At 41.5% G+C, this 19,851-nt stretch overlaps 1 protein-coding gene across 1 annotated transcript in view; it reads right to left on the reverse strand.

The window, feature by feature from the left end:
• Nucleotides 1-19,851, reverse strand: part of LOC132381739 (ryanodine receptor 1-like) — a 500,293-nt gene that overhangs the window by 232,051 nt on the left and 248,391 nt on the right. Inside the window, exons 51-57 of the mRNA XM_059951310.1 lie at nucleotides 15,430-15,570; nucleotides 14,250-14,413; nucleotides 10,862-10,940; nucleotides 7,332-7,421; nucleotides 7,048-7,191; nucleotides 4,521-4,598; nucleotides 1,207-1,282 (exon numbers count right to left, since the gene is read on the reverse strand). Of these exons, the coding sequence (XP_059807293.1) occupies nucleotides 1,207-1,282; nucleotides 4,521-4,598; nucleotides 7,048-7,191; nucleotides 7,332-7,421; nucleotides 10,862-10,940; nucleotides 14,250-14,413; nucleotides 15,430-15,570 (772 nt within the window). The remainder of the gene's footprint in view (nucleotides 1-1,206; nucleotides 1,283-4,520; nucleotides 4,599-7,047; nucleotides 7,192-7,331; nucleotides 7,422-10,861; nucleotides 10,941-14,249; nucleotides 14,414-15,429; nucleotides 15,571-19,851) is intronic.

Here is a 19,851-nt window from a genome sequence, read left to right on the forward strand (position 1 = left end):
AGGGAAGGAAGAGGTGATAGGCAGGTGAGAAGAGGTAAAAGTTAGAGTGGGGAAGGGGGGGGGTGGGGAATTTGTTTATCAGAAAGAGAAATCAATATTCATGCTATCAGATTGGAGTCTACCCAGAAAAAATATAAGGTGTTGTTTCTATCTGAAGGTGGCCTCATCTTGGCAGTAGAGGCCGTAAATAAGGATTACATAAGGATTAAAAACAATAAATATATATATTTTCTCTCTGATATATAAAATCAGTGAGAAACACACTGAGGATTAGACAAAGGTAATGAGAGAAACCCACTGAGAAAGGATAAAGGGAATCAAAAGCAGTAATGAGTGCATTCACCAGCATGTCGCCAGAGAGAACCCTGTAAAAACATGAATGCCTGTCCTTCAGGGGGGTTGGTGAAGTAAATGAAAAGTTGATGAAGTCTCCTCTCCCAGAGTATGGAGTTTGAATGACCCCACCAAGACAGCAGCATGAGATGTGACAGTGATTAGCAGAAGCAGTCTGGAACGATTCTGAGTTTGGGAAGTTGTGAGTGACTGTCACAAAGCTAGTTAATATTGCCAATATGAAACTGTATTTGAGAGTTGCCGCCAGTCACATTAATCAGCATTGGAATGGTGGTCTTTTGACAGTACTGTTTCAGGAAAACAGGGTCAGTAAAATTTGCTTGAACTTTAAGGGAATAAGAAGTATTACAACCAGAGGGATGTTAAGTCTTACTAGAAGTGAATGTTACCTCTTGAACTACTGCTGATATTATTTGGAAGAGTTTTATACTAGACCAGGGGTTCCCAGCCTTTTTTTTTAATGCCTTGTGTTCCTACCATTAACAGAGGGGTCCGTGGACCCCAGTTTGGGAACCCCTGTACTGGACAAGGTGCTGTGAGGGCAACAGTCGGATTTTACCATGGACATTAAATTTGTGCAATATTGTTTTCCTTCAGGTCAGATCAACTTTGAACTGTATAGCAACATGTGGGGGTTAAAGTTGAGCTGAGGATTTTCCCAACCTTTATGTATGAGTTTTAATATTTATATGTTCAAGGTAAAGTCTTGAACACAATGTGGAAGATAGTGCATAATGCAAATATCTTATTAAACAGTAACAAAACCACATTGATGCTGCTGTGATAGAACATGCACCATCTATGAAAGCTATTTTAGTACATTGTAGTACATGACTGATAAAATAATCAAACCTTTGGCCTGCAGTTCCAGCTTCTTCTTACGACCCCAAGTGTTGTGGTAGTTTTCAGCAAGTTGCTCAGCCATTGACTGCAAAATACAGGGTGTATTTAGGCAACAGACAAAATTTAACTTTTTAAAGAACTGATATGAGCCATTATGTCTGCTTGACCAGACCTTAGAAAGGATAATAGTGAAGAATGTGGAAAACTGGATACTGTACAAAATTCCTACATTTCAGATTCAGTTTATTGCCATTTAGAAACCACAAATGCAATGCAGTTTAAAAATGAGACAACGTTCCTCCAGAATGATATCACAAAAGCATATGACAAAATAGACTACACCGGAAAATCCACATAACATTTGGCAACCCCCAATCCAGAGTCCGGAGAGGCTGCTGCATATTAATATCGCGCTACCGTCTTAGCAGCTTCCTTGGAAAGGAGCTCCAAATCCACCAGACAAAACAAGACCAAAAACTAAAGCTACAAGACCTGCACAAAACCACATAGTTACAACATATAGTTAGAACAGTGGAAACAGTAGCATAATTGATAAAAAAAACAGACCATGGGCACAGTAAAAATAGTCCAAAGATGTTAAAGGACCATAAGTTCAAAAGAAATCACCACACAGTTTCCACAAGTCCTCAGGGTCCTGACAGACACACCATCCCACGCCGGCGGCAGAAAGGAATACCCCTGCTGTGGGCTTCCAAGGCACTGCCCGACTCAGCCTCGCAGACGCAGCACACAATGAAAGCTCCGTCGAACCCAGCCTCGCAGACGCAGCACACACCAAAAGCGACCTGATCACAGCGGACTCAAGAGTCCGTTGAACCTCCGAGCCGACGACCATCCCCTCCGGCACAGCTTCTCCTAGCACCATCCTCTACTGAGCGTATTAAGACAGCCCTGCCAATGGCCATTGGCAACATGACCCCGAGGACTGGGGGCCTGTTCTTCCCAGCAGAGTCCCGGTTCTCACAGCAGCAGCAGCAATGAAGAAGGTCTTCCTGGAGATCTCCCAATGTTCCTCCGTGCTCCCACATCCATTTTCAATCAATTATGATTGCGCACGGCACCCCACTTCACAAATAACAGATAATCAGCTCCGGAGTGGCCACTGCAAGCTGTGTCGTGCCGCCATCTTGGAAATCCATGTTTGCAAACTTCAACAACATGACACAATCAAACAACTAAACACTTTTTTGTACTGATTTCTCACTTTCAAGGACTCTTCATCTTGATATTTATTGCTTATTTATTTATAATTCAAATTGTTTATTTATTTTTTCTCAGTTCAAGCTGGTAAATCCTGAGGTATGGGCACAGCCAAGCATGCTCATTTCTCAGTTGCTAGGAACCTCTGGACTATTCTAGTGGTGTTTATAAAACACTAGTATTGTTGCTTTCTGGAGATTTATGTAAATATTATTGTACAGGCCTAATTGTTTATGCTATTGTGTAGTGACTTTGACATGATACTAATTGTAGATATTACTATTGGGACAATGTATACCCTGTTCACGTTCCAATTTCCTCTATTAATTCAGCATTTCTCTGTTGCTTTTCACTTATTGATTTCTGTATGTTGTGTGTGCTTGGAATGGCTGTATTTATTAATTAGGTTGTTCTTGTTTATCATCAAATATTATATCCTGATAGTTACTACGGATTGTCCTATTTGTAATAATGGGTCTGTCGTAATGTAATTTGTAGGATTCTGACTCTAAAACTGGATTGACCTTGTATTTATAGTAAGGTATGGTTTCTTTTAAGAGTTAGTATTTTAAAGCAAGATTTTGGTGAATGATGTTTGCCAGTTGATGGTGTGAGTAATCAGATTGAGTTAAACTGCTACAGGATCCTGTAATGTGTTGAATTGTTTCTGGTTTCTCCTGGCATTTTCTGCATCTATCGTTCTGAATTTGTTGGTCTTTTATTATATTTTTGATATTTTTTATGTTAACCCCCTATTGCCACAAGGAACCCATTTGTTTCTGGTAGGAGATCTCCAACTCTGAGCCAGCTCTTCAACACTTCTTGTCGACATCTATTTCGCACAGATCTTGGGGATGTCATCCATGCTGTTCCACTAGTTAACTTTTTCTTCTGTCGTGATAATTTCTTCCTTTTTCTGGTTCGTTCTTTCATTTAAGTTTAGTGGTGAGTACTTCTTATCAGAATTGCATATACTCATTGGAGTGCTGAATTCTGTTTTTGTTGATGAAAATATGTCCTTAGAAATTTTATCTAACTGTTGTATAATTTATTTTAATGTCCATTATTCCTCTTCCTTGTTCTGTCCTAGGTACTGATAATCTAAGTGCATTGAAGTATACATAGTGTTTTCTAAAATTTTATGGTTATATTATCATTATAAATTTTTTAAAAAATATTTCTGAACTCAAGCTGGTAAAACTTGAGGTATGGGCCGAGCCAGGTATGCTCATTTCACAATTCTAGGAACTTTCAGACTATTTATTCTTATTATAATTATTATTATTATAACTGGCCCGGGAGCAAGGTTGGATCTGTGCACTGAGCTTATTTGAAGAGTTTGAGAGCAGCTTCAGGCTGGGCGGCAAAATCTGGGCCCAGAACGAGTCGCTGGGCGGCGTGGTCTAGGCCTGGAGCCATTCACTGTAGCCGGGTCCTCGTGCTAGATATGATTTGCTGTTTAAACAATTTAAATGCCGGCCCAGATCGGAGGCGAAAGCTGATTTCACCAGCTCTCCGCGCTGCTCACTCCTCTCTCTCCAGGGCACTGGAGCCTTTCGCTGTTCGTTGTTTGGTCAATTTAAATGCCGGCCCAGACAGACTAAAAGTACAGAGTATTGGGATCCAAGGCAAGAGCCCATTTTGCTCACTCTTCATAATGGTCACTCCTCTCTCTCCATGGCTCTGAGGCAATGAAGAATGCTCCAGCTGCTGTGCTCTGTGCCTGTTAGTATGATGAACTGATAAATGAGACTTTGGGCCTACTCCAATCTGAACCCCAGTGCAGCCAGGAGGATGCAGTTTGGTTCAGAATGCTGTTCTCAGGGTTGTATATGGTGATTATATACGTACTTTGATAATAAATTTACTTAGAGTTTTGAACTTGAAATTTATTTCTGCATATGGATAATCTACTCAGCCCCATCAACCAAGGCTCAGCAAGTACCTCTCTTGCTTCTGTCAGAGGCTGCAAATCAAGCTTTAAACAATCTGAAGCAAATTCTTAAAGACTTTGGGGTACAAGTGATTTGGCAGAAGTTACGACAGCCAATTAACATTCATCATCATCATCTTATAACTCTATAACAAGCCGGCCTGCGTACCTGCAATTCGCGAGACAAGGTCATGTTCAACAGTTCTGGTGGCTGTGGATTGTAACCATGACTGGGGTCGTAGACCACCTGCAAGAGAAATTAGGGAAGGGTAAAGCAGAATCCAAAAAGATGATGACTAACAGCACAGTAAGACTAAAATCCTGCTGAACTTATTCAATCAAAGGTGGTGTTTGACTACGAGGGTGGGAGAATTGCTTGTGATGTGGGTTCCTTCCAGTACTTCTACATGGCCTCCTTATGTTTCCATCAAACAGATTCAAGGTACTCAGTGCCTTCCTGAGTGCTCCCATTCCATTTTAAGTGAACATCAGGCCATGGAGTTACAGAGCACTGAGAAACACCCTTCAGTCAAATGAGTCCATGAAAGTCACCAAGTATCCATTGATAGCAACCTCATTTTTTTTTACACTTGGTCCATAGCTTTCTATGCCATGGCAATTTAAGTGTTCATGAGATGCTTTCTAAATGCTATGGGAGTCTCTGCCTTCACCATCCACTAGATTTCAAACAACCCTGGGTGCCAAATGTTCTTCCACAAGCCTTCGGTAAACCACCTCCTCTTTGTCTCCTAAATCTATAAACAAATGTTTGTCACCTTTGTCGGGGGGAAAAGTTTCTTACTATCTACGTCCATCACAATTTTGTATATCTCTGTCAGGCTGCCCTTCAGCCTCCTCTACTCCAAGGAAAATAAACCCAGGCTAGCCATAATTGAAATGCTCCTCCCCAGGCGATATCTTTGTGAAACAGCTCTGCACCCTTTCCAGTACAAATAAGATCCTTCCTGTCCTGCAGCCACCAGAAGTCACACACTTCTCCATTACTGCTATTTCATACAATTCCCAGCTCTTGTACATTAAGATACACTAGTTGCAGATATGGGCAGAGAAATGGCAGCTGGAGTTTAACCCAGATAAATGTGAGGTGTTGCACCTCGGTAGGGCAAATACACGTAGTCTGTACACTGTTAAGGGCAAGATTGTTAACAGTGCTGCTGAGCAGAGAGATCTTGGGATCCAAGTTCATAGCTCCTTGAAAATGGCTCACTGGTCGATAGGGTGGTTAAGAAGGTTTATGGAATGCTTGTTTTTATTAGTCCAGGTCTTGAGTTCAAAAGTCAAGAGGTACGTTGCAGCTTTATAAAGCTCTGGTCAGACCACATCTGGAGTATTGTGTACAGTTCTGGTCATCCCACCATAACAAGGATGTTGAGGCCTTGGAGAAGGTGCAGGAGAAGTTTACCAGGATGCTTCTGGTTTAGAGGGCATGTATGGTCATGAGAAGCTGCATAAACTTAGGTTGTTTTTCTCTGGAGTGCCAGAGGCTGAGGGAGGATCTATTAAAGGTCTTCAAGATTATGAGAGCCGTAGATAGAGTAGACATGGGGTATCTGCTTCCCAGGATCGAAATGGCTAATACCAAAGAGCGTGCACTGAAGGTGAGAGGAGGTAGGTTCGGGAGGGGGTGTGAGGGGCACCTTTTTTACTCAGAGTGGTGGATGCCTGGTATGGTGGTGGAGGCAAATGCATTAGAGGCTTTTAAGAAATATTTGGATAGGCACCTGGGTGTGAGGAAGATGAGTGATATGGGCATGGTGTAGGCAGGAGGGTTAAGTGTTTGGTGTTTTTGATTTGCTTTTCAGCTGGTTCAACACAACATTGTGGGCCGAATGTTCCCGAGCTGTACTGTTCTATGTTATATCAATCCTTTCAAAGGGTTTGGAGGATTTTGTGCAGACTGTGGTAGTGATAGTTCTCCACTACCACAGATTATCCATATCTTTGAAGCACAAAGGATCACCTTGAACTTGATGCCTGGTTTGCGGCATTGACCTTTGACCAGTTTTTTCCTCAGCTGGCCAAAGGGAATTCCTGTGCCCTGGAGTTCTGAAGGCATACTTTGCATTCAAAATGTACTTTGATGTGTATTTCATGAGGTTTCAGGACAATGGAATTTGTCCTGGATGGTGGGATTAGGTTACACATCTTTTTCCGATACATCTAGGTAACAGTTTAAGGATAAAGGGGAAGCCTTTTAGGACCGCAATGAGGAGAAACTTCTTCACACAGAGTGGTGAATCTGTGGAATTCTCTGCCACAGGAAACAGTTGAGGCCGGTTCATTGGCTATATTTAAGAGGAAGTTAGACATGGCCCTTGTGGCTAAAGGGATCGGGTGGTATGGAGAGAAAGCAGGCACAGGGTTCTGTGTTGAATGGCGGTGCGGTGCGGGTTCAAAGGGCCGAATGGCCTACTCCTGCACCTATTTTCTATGTTTCCAATTTGTACAGGCACAAAAGGCTGAATGACCTCTTTATTGAAAGTTTTCTGTATTATAATGAAAGAACGTAGGATAAAAGTTCACTGAAGCATATACACTACAATCTGTGAGGTTAAATACTGCTGCAAACTGAGCCATATCAAACTCAGACCATTTTAACTGAAGTCATATCAAATATCCAATATCTCATCAGACCGTTTTAACTGAATAAGATGTTAATAACCAAGTACACTTACCTGGGCAGATTGTGAAATCTTGCGAGCCTTCTTCTCTCCTTTCTCACTTTTGTCCACTCCCTCGCCAGCTTTTTCAATTGTCCACTCCCAAGCAATCATCGCCTTCAGGGATTCTTTGATTGGCCATCTATAGATTTCTCGGTCCTGGAAACAAAGTAATAGCTTAAAAGTTGCAGCCCAGAAACTTACTAAGGTTAAAGTTAATCAACAATGTTACTTATTATGAGTGTTTATACTGGTGAAGGCAGTTACATGATCAGAGATCAATCGAGTAACTTTTATACCTTTTCAGAGAATGTTTTGTACGGCCTCAGCCAAGGGTGAGTTCGGGCCTCTTCATCAATAACTTCACCGTAACTCCAGTTGTTTTGAATCTAATATAAAAAAAACATTGGGTTTACAGTGCAGAATTGATTGCAGATTCTGTCCATCCCAAGACATATGGTGTGATCTCCATCATACAATAAATCCAGGAGAAATGCAGGGAGAAGCTCCATGCAGCACTGGCTGACGGCTGAAGCCTGTTGGACTCCAACTGGGAGAGACTAGAGCTACAACTGCCTGCAACAATTAATTTCCACATTTAAAAGGCATTTGTACAGTACAAAGTTAGGAAAGGTTACCATTAGAGACAGACATACTTTATTGATCCTGAGGGAAATTGCACCAACCAAGAATAGAGTAGAAATATAGCAAAATAAAACCAGAAATAATTAAATGATAATAAGTAAATTATTCCAAGTGGAAATAAGTCCAGGACCAGCCTATTGGCTCAGGGTGTCTGACACTCCGAGGGAGGAGTTGTAAAGTTTGATGGCCACAGGCAGGAATGACTTCCTATGATGCTAAGAGGTAGAGAAATACATGGACAACTTGTTTGGCATGGACGAGTCTGGCTTAAGGGCTCCTTCATTACACCATGACTCGATGACTGATAATTTTTTTCAGTCTTTGTTGCTGCAATATTGCACCTTACCTCCTACCAACTTCTCGCTAGGGTGGAACTCATCTGGAACTGATGGAAAATTGGTCAACCTTTATACTTCTCTTCCACAAGCAACACTATCCTGATCTCAGAAGTCGAGCTGGCAGCAAGACACGCATGCCTAATTGTGCCTATGGCTAGAGTGGTGGAGCAATGGATTGGAGACATTACAGCGCATGCTGAGTGAGTGATGTGAGAGGGGATCAGGACTTTCCGAAACTGGTGCTAAGTCATGGGGTTGTAGTTAGATAAAGTGAGTGGAGAAGACATAGGAAACGTTTTGACACTGGTCATAATTTGTAAGGACCAGACACTAGGGTATCAGAGATTAGCAGAGAATTTGCATGACTGGCTGTGTTACAGTCGGTGGGGACTTTGGGAGTGGGATAGCAAAGGCAAGGATTCCACTATTGCACCTATTCTCCAGCAGGACAGGCTGGTTTTGCACTGTGGAAAGTATGTTACCCTGAGAGCGTCCAATAATGCCTCCAGCTTAATGTGGTACAAGTTCCTGCAAAGTTCCAAAAAAAGGTCATATTGGTCGGGGCATCAAGGGACATCGTGAGACAGCAGGTGTATGGGGTTGAATGGGATCCAGGGTCAGCCATGATGAAATGGCGAAGCGGACTCAAAGGGCTGACTGGCCTAATTCTGCTCCCATGTCTTATGGTCTGGTACAGAAATGGCAACATGCTTCCATGGTGCGGAAATCACATTCGGGTAACTCACGACAGAAAGGATTCCGGCAGAAGTTTCAATGGCACATAATGTTCCTCTTCCAGGAAAATCAGTTTTCAATTGCAAAACAATAAACAAAAACAAATGCTATGGAATCAAATTTCCATGCACTTAAGATTTATTTTCATGGACTGCAATTTCTCGCCATTTTGAAAAGTGTATCAGACACTGTCTCTAAAAGGAGCAAGGAGGTCATGGGAGTGGGAGCTGGGAGCAAATATGTGGCTAGGAGCAAATAGTACTCAGCCCCCTGCTGTACTCACTGTACACCCATGATTGTGTAGCCAAGTTTCCATCAAACTCAATATTCCAGTTTGCTGATGACACCACAATTGTAGGCCGTATCTTGGGTAATGATGAGTCTGAGTACAGAGAGGAAATTAAGAACCTGGTGGCATGGTGCGAAGACAATAACCTATCCCTCAACGTCAGCAAGACGAAGGAATTGGTTGTTGACTTCAGAAGGAGTAGCGGACTGCACGACCCCACCTACATCAGTGGTGCGCAGATGGAACAGGTCAAAAGCTTTAAGTTCCTCTGGGTGAATATCACAAATGACCTGACTTGGTCTAACCAAGCAGAGTCCACTGCCAAGAAGGCCCACTAGCGCCTTTACTTCCTGAGAAAGCTGAAGAAATTTGGCCTGTCCCCTAAAACCCTCACTAATTTTTATAGATGCACCGTAGAAAGCATTCTTCTAGGGTGCATCACAACCTGGTATGGAAGTTGTTCTGTCCAAGATCAGAAGAAGCTGCAGAAGATCGTGAACACAGCCCAGCACATCACACAAACCAATCTTCCATCCTTGGACTCACTTTACACCGCACGCTGTCGGAGCAGTGCTGCCAGGATAATCAAGGACATGACCCACCCAGCCAACACACTTTTTGTCCCTCTTCCCTCCAGGAGAAGGTTCAGGAGCTTGAAGACTCGTACAGCCAGATTTGGGAACAGCTTCTTTCCAACTGTGATAAGACTGCTGAACAGATCCTGACCCGGATCTGGGCCGTACCTTCCGAATATCCAGACCTGACTTGCACTACCTTCCCTTCCCTTTTCTATTTTCTAATTATGATTTATAATTTAAATTTTTATTATATTTACTTCGATTTGTACTTCAGGGAGCGCGAAGCGCAGAATCAAATATCACTCTGATGATAGTACGCTCTAGCATCAATTGTTTGGTGACAATAAAGTAACCAGGACTGCAGAGGCCAGCTTTTTATTTTGTTCCCCATGATCTATTCCAGCTTCTCTTGTTCCTGTTATGCAATGCTGATCACTTGGGTCTCATGGCTTCACTGATTTCCCACAGCTACAAGGAGGGATACTGTACATCCTCCCGGGCTGTTTAAAGTACAACTAGGAATCAATCTGAACACGAATCTCTGAGAAGTCTGACAACAGTGTTTCCTCTGGCAAAATATCAGATTGGACAGTGGGGTATAAACTCAAAGGCCAGCGACGCGGGGATGGGACACAGGACGAGCAGAGTCTAGGCCTCTGCTCAGTGCTCAGTAATTTGCACGGGTCAATATATGAATCCATAAAATTAGCTTCGGCTAGTCCTGAGTGCGGTGATGGACTGTTAGATATTGGGAGGGGAACACATTAGACCCCAGAACCTCTAACTCCTGCTTCGTTCCAGCAAGCAACATTCTAGAATGTCCAAAAACCGTAAATGCTGAATTATCTGAGCGGTATTTTCAAGTAGTACCTTTATGCAAACGTACTGGGAACTGGTTTTTGAGTGCAAAACTGACAATAAAGGGCAGTTGTTAAACTCCTGGCATATTTCCCATTCACGCTCAACAGTGAGGAACGAGTTTTAGTTTGACTTTGATCTCGGCTGTACTTTCTTTGCTGTGAACACATTAGAAGTACTGGAAGAAAGTCTGAATTTTAAACTGGCAGAGAAATTACAGAAACATGATCAACTAAACATGTTGCAGTGGTTTGATTGTAAAATGATCCACGTAACTACTGCTTCATATAGATTAGAGTTCTAATGTTACACAAGCATCTGGTTGAAGACACTGCATTCCTATAGTAAAACAAATTAAGAAATTGAAAGCAGTTGAAATATCATACCTTCTCAAAAGCCCACTTGTCATGAGTATACTCTGCATATTTGTTGATGATGGGGTCCAATTTTTCAGGAATTATCACACTGTAAAAATCAAATATTATCAAACATTGATTCACATATGCAGATAAATCTACTGGTCCACTCTGTGTATAAAAAAAAAACAAACAAAAAAAAACCTTCCTTATCTATTATCTATGGTTAGACTTTGCTATTTTTTGAGACTACCCTGCTTTTAGTGCCTCATTCATAAATGACACCATCTCTTGCTAATTTTTAGTTGATACATATTGATCAATTTTAATTAAACTGTTCTGTAATTATCATTTTAAAATTCTTAAAATAATTGGGACATACTTGCAAAGCTAAAATAGAGTGGGCAAAACCTTGGTTGAATTGCAATTTTATGATGATCATCTTATTAGAATGCACAGAGCATAAAGAGCTGAACACAGAACAAGCCCTTTGGCCAACTGTCCATGCTGATCATGACGCTGATCTGACCAAGTCCCTTCAGCCTGTACATAGTCCTTATCATTCTGTTCCCAGCCTGTTTGTACGTCTGCGTTAAATGCTGCTCAAAGATGTATCTGTTAATGTGAATTTAAAGAGGGTCTTGGCCCGAAACGTCGACAGCGCTTCTCCCTATCGATGCTGCCTGGCCTGCTGTGTTCCACCAGCATTTTGTGTGTGTTGTATCTGTTAATGTACCTGTTTTACTACCTCACCTAGCAGCACTCTCCAAGCACCCACCGCTTTCTGTAACTGTACCGAGTACAGGATAGGTATGTTCTACTACAAAGAAAGCACAAGAATGGCAAGGTATGGGGACCTTGGATCTTGAGAAGATAAATGCAGTGTGTGTAATGTTTAGGAAGCTAAAAATCAAAAAGAGCATTTGAGGGTAATAAAGAAGCCAGTAAAGAACTCTAGAAAGGAATTAGGAGAACCAGGCAAGTAAGGTTAAAGAGACTCCCAAGGCAGCAAAAGCATAACTAAGGAGAGGGTAGAACCACTCAAGGAAAAAGTTGGAAAAATGTAGACAATATCCTAAATGTGTACTTTGTATCGGTATTTACCAAGAAAGATAAGGCATTTCAAGATTATAAAGGATGTGATGCTGGGTCTCTGACAGAACATTAAGATGGTCCCAGGACCTGATGGGATATATCACAGGTTATTGGGAGAGGTAAGAGATGAGATTGCTGGGGCCTTGATCAATATCTTCATGTCCTTTCTAGCCACAGCCAAGGTCCTGGAGGACTGCTGAGCTGCTAATGTTATTCCATTACTTAAGAGGAGAAATAAGAATAATCCGAGACACTATAGGCCAGTGAGTTTTACATGAATGACAGGGAGGTTACTGGATTGGATAGAAAAAGGAGAGTTAGTGTATGCTACTTGGATTTTCAGAATGGCTTTGACAAAGTGCCACACACAAGGCTGCTAAACAGTCTTACTGAAAAGATACCAGCAAGGACAGAGATTGGCTGACTGGCAGTCATAAAGGAGGCCTTTTGTGATTGGCTGCTGGTGACTAGTGGTGTTCTATAGGGGTCAGTGTTGGTTCTGCTTCTTTTCACATTAAATGCACATTTAGACAGAGATGTAACGTCAAGATTTTTACTCTTCATGTATGTGAAGGATGTAAGAAATAAAGTCAATTCAATTCAATGTCAATGATTTGGATGATAGAGTTGATGGCCTTATGGTCAAGTTTGTGGATGATACAAAGACATATGGGGGTGTAGGTAGTGCTGAGGAAGTCTGAACAAGGATTTGGACAGATTAGGAGAATGGGTAAGGAAATGGCAGATGGAATACAGCGTAAAGAAGTGCAAAAAGTTTGAACAGCGAATTCGGAAAATATATGACTGCTTTATCAGGTGACCGCACTGACGAATTCCTGCATACCACTGCAGTGCTGCCCACAAACAGACTCGGGTTATGTTGAAACAAACTTCTTCGCAGTTGGGAAAGTCAACATGACAGTTAAGTAACAGATACACACACACGCAAACATGCTGCTCTCTAATTACCACAATAATCTATTATTGGAATATTCAAGTAACAAACTATACAATAAAGCTCTGATAATTCACTATCCAACTGATTGGTAATCCTGATGGTTCAGCAATGAGCTCCCCTGGTAATGTTTACTGGGCTCCCTTCCACTGGCTGGGGCCCGGGTTCACTCACTGATGCCTCAGTTTCTGAGCTCCATTCTGACTCACTGTGGTTCTGGTTCCTGAACTCACTTCTGATTTACTGTGACCTCAACTCTTGCGCTCCCTTCCCTCACCCTCCCTAACTTGACCATGGTCCTGTTAGCTGTGCTCCTTTTCAACTGCCTAGTTGAGTAGAAAATACATTGATAAGCGAAATAAAGACGTGCTGGGTATTAAAAGAGTAACATTCAAATGTCTGGAAAACGCGCTAGCCCAGCATCACCAAAATCCCGAGCGTGCCAGGTTATCAGTTTTATTGTGGTTCACCAAACCGTTCACTAGAGTCTAAATATGGCCTGTCCCCAAAACCCCTCACTAATTTTTATAGATGCACTGTAGGAAGCATTCTTCTAGGGTGCATCACAACCTGGTATGGAAGTTGTCCTGTTCAAGACCGGAAGAGGCTGCAGAAGATCGTGAACATAGCCCAGCGCATAGCCCAGCACAAACCAATCTTCCATCCTTGGACTCACTTTACACCACTCGCTGTCCGAGCAGTGCTGCCAGGATAATCAAGAACACGACCCACCCAGCCAACACACTTCTTGTCCCTCTTCCCTCCGGGAGAAGGTTCAGGAGCTTGAAGACTCGTACGGCCAGATTTAGGAACGGCTTCTTTCCAACTGCGATAAGACTGCTGAACGGATCCTGACCCGGATCTGGGCCGTGCCTTCCAAATATTCGGACCTGACTTGCACTACCTTACTTTCCCTTTTCTATTTTCTAATTATGATTTATAATTTAAATTTTTATTATACTTTGATTTGTACTTCAGGGAGCGCGAACTGCAGAATGAAATATAGCTGTGATGATTGTACGCTCTAGTATCAATTGGTGACAATAAAGTAAACTGAGAAGATTAGAACAATCTAATCTAGCAATGGGGGTGGCACAGTGTGGCATGGTGGTTAGCATAACGCTTTACAGTACCAGCGACCCAGGTTCAATTCCTGTCACTGCCTTTAAGGAGTTTGTATGTTCTCCCTGGTACTCTGGTTCCCCCCCACAGGCAGACGTACTGGTTGGTAGGTTAATTTGCCATCGTAAATTGTTTCGAGATTAGGCTAGGATTATACTGCGGGATCACTAGACAGCATGGCTTGAGGGGTCAGAAGGGCACGTTCTGTGCTCTTTGTCAATAAATAAATAAGTGAACGATGCATACTTCATTGTATCCACAGGCTTTGGGTCAAAGTTGCCTTCTGCATCCACTGAAGCTTTCTTCTCGACCTTGGAGGAATAGCTGGCATCAACATAATCCGGTGGGAGTGCACCAGCTATTGCACAGAGGCACTGCATGACTATCTTGAACAAGTCAGAATCATATTTCTGTAAAACACATGCAATAAATGTATTTATATTTTGACAACATCAGTACAAGCACTCAATTGTATATAATGGCATTCTATAAAATTGTTAGCGGATTAAGTATTCAGTATTGTTGAGACCTAGATAAAGCAGATTAAATAGGCTCTAGAGCTCATGGTCAGTTCCCTGAAACATGGTTAAGAGCATAGATACTTGGGGAAGAACTGATGAAGCAAGCGAGTAGGAGGAAATGACCTTGTGTGAGAGGCAGGAAATGGAATATAATCGGGGATACAAGGTGATTGATATGAAAGTCTTCAATAACTGCAAAAACTAACCTTCTTCATCTGATGTGCTCAACCAGTCTCAGTAACGAACTGAGCTCAGTGATTACAGAAAAATTCAACCAGGGAGTTTGTGGCATTTGATCACAGAGAGATTATTAGAAAATTCTTTGTTAGTGGGCGTAAGAGTCATGTACAAGTTGTAATCCCAACTCAAAAATTAATCAGTATACAGCAGCCCACACTGTAATACTCCAACAAAGTGATTACATCCTTCTTGAGTGAATACCCCTAATACCTGCCATTTTTCACAATATTTCACCAATGGCCAAGTGAGTGAAAGAGGCTCCTGGGCCAAAGCAGATATTGAGCTTCATTCCTGGTTGATCTGGTCTCAAATAAAGCAGAGATCTATTACGGACCTTAGCAATGTTGACTACTGTGCTTCAATGTTCCTTACTCAAAGGGTAGGACTGGGCACACCTCTGCACTTGAAATATTTGCTGACTTTCATCTGGTAAGCACACACCCCAAGGCTGAATAAAACACATTATTGGAGCAGGATACCACAGAGATTTTGCTCCACAGATGCACTGTGAAAACTCAAAGCAGAAAATTTCTGGAGAAGAATTTCATTCCCCAGTACAAACACACTTTACCTTGACATAAACTATGTTATTTAAGATGGAAATGTTGATGCATCAATTCATAAAGATAGTTCAGTTACTTTTATGGTCCTTTCAGTGAGCATACCTTCTGAGACACAGACTCAAAGATTCCCCAAAAGAGCTTCCGAGTCAGATGGAGTTCTTCTTCAGAGGTGACACCGTAATTTGCCCATCCAGATGGAAGGCAGTAGTATTTCCAACACCTGTCATAGTGATTTGTCAGTAGCTGCAACGGGAGAAATAGAAGGAACACTTTTAACAGAAGAACATAAGGAATAGGAGCAGCACTAGGCCATCCGATCTATCATACCTGCTCCGCTGACCATGAATGATCTAGCTGTGGACTCAGGTCCACCTACTTCCTTTTTACCACAATCCCCTACTATGTGAAAATCTATTCATCTCTGTGTTAAATATATCTAATGAGGTAGCATCTACTGTTTCCTGGGCAGAGAATGTCACAGATTCCTACTCTCTGAAAAAGCAGTTTCAACTCATCTTCTTCAATCTACTCCCCCAAATCTTGAGGCTAGGTCCCCTAAGTTCTAGTCTCACCTACCAGTGGAAACAACTTTCCTACCTCTCTCTTATCAATCCCTTTCATAATTTTATGTTTCTACGAAATCCTCCCTCTTCTGAAATCCAGATATACCCAGGTGACTCGATCTCTCCTCCTAGACTCACTCCCTCAACTCTGGAATCAACCTGGTGAACTGCCTCTGCACCACCTCTACAGCCAGTAATCTTTTCTCAAGTAAGGAGGCCAGAAAAGCACACAAGTACTCCAGGCACAGCCTCAAACCCTGCAGAGTTGCAGATTAACCTCCCTGCTCTTAAATTCAATTCCACTCAAAATGAAGACCAACGTTTCATTTGCCTTCTTGATAACCTGTTGCATCTGCAAGCCAATCTTTTGTGATTCATGTTCAATCATTCCCAAGTCCCTCTGCGCAAGAGCATGCTGCATTCTTACACCACTTACAGAATGATCTGATCTTCTACTTTTCCTTCCAAAGCGGGTAACTTTGTATTCCATCTGCCAAACCCCTGACCACTCACTTAACCTGGCCTTATTTCTCTGCAGACTCTCCGCAGCCTCTTCAGTTTTTTTTTAACCACTCTATTTAGTGCCATTGAGCTAACTCAGAGACACTGTACTTGGCCCCCTCTTCCAAATCACAGTTGTGGGCCCAGCACCGACTCTGCCGCACTCTGTTCACCACTGACTGCCAACCAGCAAAACACTCATTTATTCCAACTCTCTTCCTCTAGCCATGACTAATACGTTACCCCTCCCCACCTCTCTGCATCCTTATCTCATGGATAAGTGTTTTATGCAGCACCTTATCGAAAGCCTTCTGGAAATCCATCATCCACCTGTTCCCCTCTGTTCACTGAGCTCATTATATCCTTAAAGAATTCTGGTAGGTTTGTCAAACAGGACTGTCCTTTGTGAATCCAGCCTGTATATGCCTGATGTCCAGATGTCTTACTATTTCTTCCTTAATGATAGCTTCAAGTTTTCCAGACTACAGACTTTAAAATAACTGGCGGTGCAGTAGAATAAAGGACCCTACAGAAAATCCTGGCAATTCTGGACAATGTTTCTCACCCTCTGCATTCCACCTTAGCTGAACAGAGGAGCAGTTTTAGTAACTGCGCTGCTCCAAAGAGCACTATACAAGGTCATTCTTACCCTCAGCCATTAGGCTCTATAATGAGTCAACCTATAGCCAGGGAAGTGATGACATCGTCCTGTTAGACTGTTTGAGGTAACTTATTTTTTATTCTTTCTTATTTCTCTCCTAATATTTGTATATCCGTGCACTTGTGATGCTACTGTGACACTGTAATTTCCTTTGGGATCAATAAAGTATTTTTCTATCTGTCTAACTGGCTTATAGTTACCTGTCTTCTTGCCTACTTTCTTTTTTAAAAAAATGGCACAATATTTGCTGTCTTCCAATCCAGTGGGACTTTCCCAGAATCTAAAGAATTCTAATAAAGTGTCTTTAAATCTAAAATACCCTTAGTAAGACCACATATTTTGGGAATATACCTCAAGAATGGTTGAAAAGAGATAAACATTTAATGAATATACTGCTGGTGTCTGGTAAAAAGCCTCTTACTAGGAAATGGTTATCACAGGAGAGCCCAACTTTAAATGCATGGATGGAAATTACAATGGACATTTACAAAATGGAGAAGATAACGGCAACTGTTAATCATAAGCTGGAACAATTTGATTCATACTGGGAAAAATGGTTTAACTACATAACACCTCATAGGCCTGATTTTATTCTCACAAATCAATTAATATATTGTAAAAAAAAAAATCCCTCCCTACTTGTACATAGTTTTCTCCTTTGGCTTGTTCTTTCTTTCCTCTCTGTTCGATAAGTAAATATTATATGGAGATTTGTGGCAAATATGACTATATGATATAATTGTACAATATCTGAAATACATCTTATGGAAATGTTTGACGATGAACTTCAATAAAAAAAAATTCCAAAAAAAAAATTCTAATGAAGTATAACAAATGCCTTTACTATATTTACATCATTTCTTTTGGTACCTTGACATACATTCCATCGGAACCAATGGTCTTGTCTATGTTTAGGCCCACTAGTTTGCTTAGCACTAGCTCCTTAATGATAGAGATTGTATCAAGGTCCTCGCCTCCCATCATATCCATCTCATCTTTCTTTAGCTAGTTAGATGAGTTCCCTATCATGAAGATCAACATAAAGTAGTTGTTCAAGGCCTCATCCATTTCCATATTACCATATATTAATTTCCTCTTCTCATCTTCCAAGGGACCTACATTCATTTTAGCCTCCCTTTCCTACTTTATATAATTATAAAAATTTTAAACTTTTAAAAATATTTTCTGATAGTTTACCCTCATAATCTAGGTGAACTCAGCAGGTCGGGCAGCATCCGTTAAAATGAGCAGTCAACGTTTTGGGCTGAGACCCTTCGTCAGGACGTGTTTGCACGTGTTGATTTGACCACAGCATCTGCAGTGTACTTTGTGTTTAGCGTCATAATCTATCTTATCTTTCCTTTTTGCTTGCTTAGTGATTCTTTGTTGCTCCTTAAAGTTTTCCCAGCTTCCAGTTTCCTTCTACTCACTGCAACTTTGTATGCATAAGCTTTCAGTTTGATGACTTCCGTTATTTCCTTAGTGATCTAGCGTGATCTGGCTCTTCCCATCATTGCCGTCCTTGCTTTTAACTGGAATATACTTTCGTTGAATACTTAAAAATCTCTTTGCCAGTCTTCCACTATTCCATCATATAGCCTATGCTCCTAATCTAGGGTAACTCCTTCCTCAACTCATTACAGTCTCCCCTGTCTAGGCATGATAAACTGGCATCAAATTGAACTACTGTGCCCTCCATTTATAGAAGAAATTCAATCATAAGTGACACACAAAATGCTGGTTGAACACAGCAGGCCAGGCAATATCTATAGAAAGAAGCGCTGTCGATGTTTCGGGCCGAGATCCTTCGTCAGGACTAACTGAAAGGAAAGATAGTAAGAGATTTGAAAGTAGGAGGGAGAGGGAAAATTCAGTTAGTCCTGACAAAGGGTCTCCGCCCGAAACATCAACAGTGCTTCTCACTATAGATGGTGCCTGGCCTGCTGCGTTGCACCAGCATTTTGTGTGTGTTGCTTGAATTTCCAGCATCTGCAGATTTCCACGTGTTTGTCAATCATAAGTGATCACTCTTTCCAAGAGAATTCCCAGTGTTAATTTTTATCTGTCTCATTTTAGAAACCACTTGGCCATGGGATGGGAATTATTGGGATTAATGGAAGATGATATTGTGAATCCAAAGTGGTACTGTATTTTGCAACATACAGGAGCCTGAAGGCACACACTTAACATTTTTAAAGCAGTTCTTTCCCCTCTGCCATCAGGTTTCTGAAAGATTAGTGAACCCATGAACACTACCTCATTATTTCTCTCTCTTTTTGTAGTACTTAATTTTTAAAATCTATTTCTTATTGTAACTTCTAGTATAGTTTATGTATGGTTCTATGGTGCTGCCACAAAACAGCAAATTCCATGCCGTAAGCTTGTGATAATAAACCTGATTCAGATGCATGGAAGCAGCCTGGAAAAGAGGTGATAACTGGGAAAATGGTAGTACACATTCAAAATACACACGTGGCTTTGCAGCGGTCTGGTAGCGTCATGTTTCAAACTTCTACAGCGGAGCACTGAAGGTTATGTAAAGTGGGAGAACAGCCTGAATAATAATGCCGAGTAATCTGAGGAAGCATAACCTTAAGCAGAAAATATCGCCCAGTTTCAGCTGGTAATGCTGAAAATAAGTAATGAATGGCAAATGATAGCACTCAGTCTTCAGTCCACCCACAGAACATCTGTCATGCAATACCACATACTGCAAATGGAATTATTTGTTCAACTTTTAAGGACTGTGCAATTCCCTTAGATAAACCAGATTTTTTGATAGTTACTGACAAAGAAAAC

The sequence above is a fragment of the Hypanus sabinus genome, chromosome 26 (assembly GCF_030144855.1).
Source record: "Hypanus sabinus isolate sHypSab1 chromosome 26, sHypSab1.hap1, whole genome shotgun sequence".
NCBI classification, from domain to species: domain Eukaryota; kingdom Metazoa; phylum Chordata; class Chondrichthyes; order Myliobatiformes; family Dasyatidae; genus Hypanus; species Hypanus sabinus.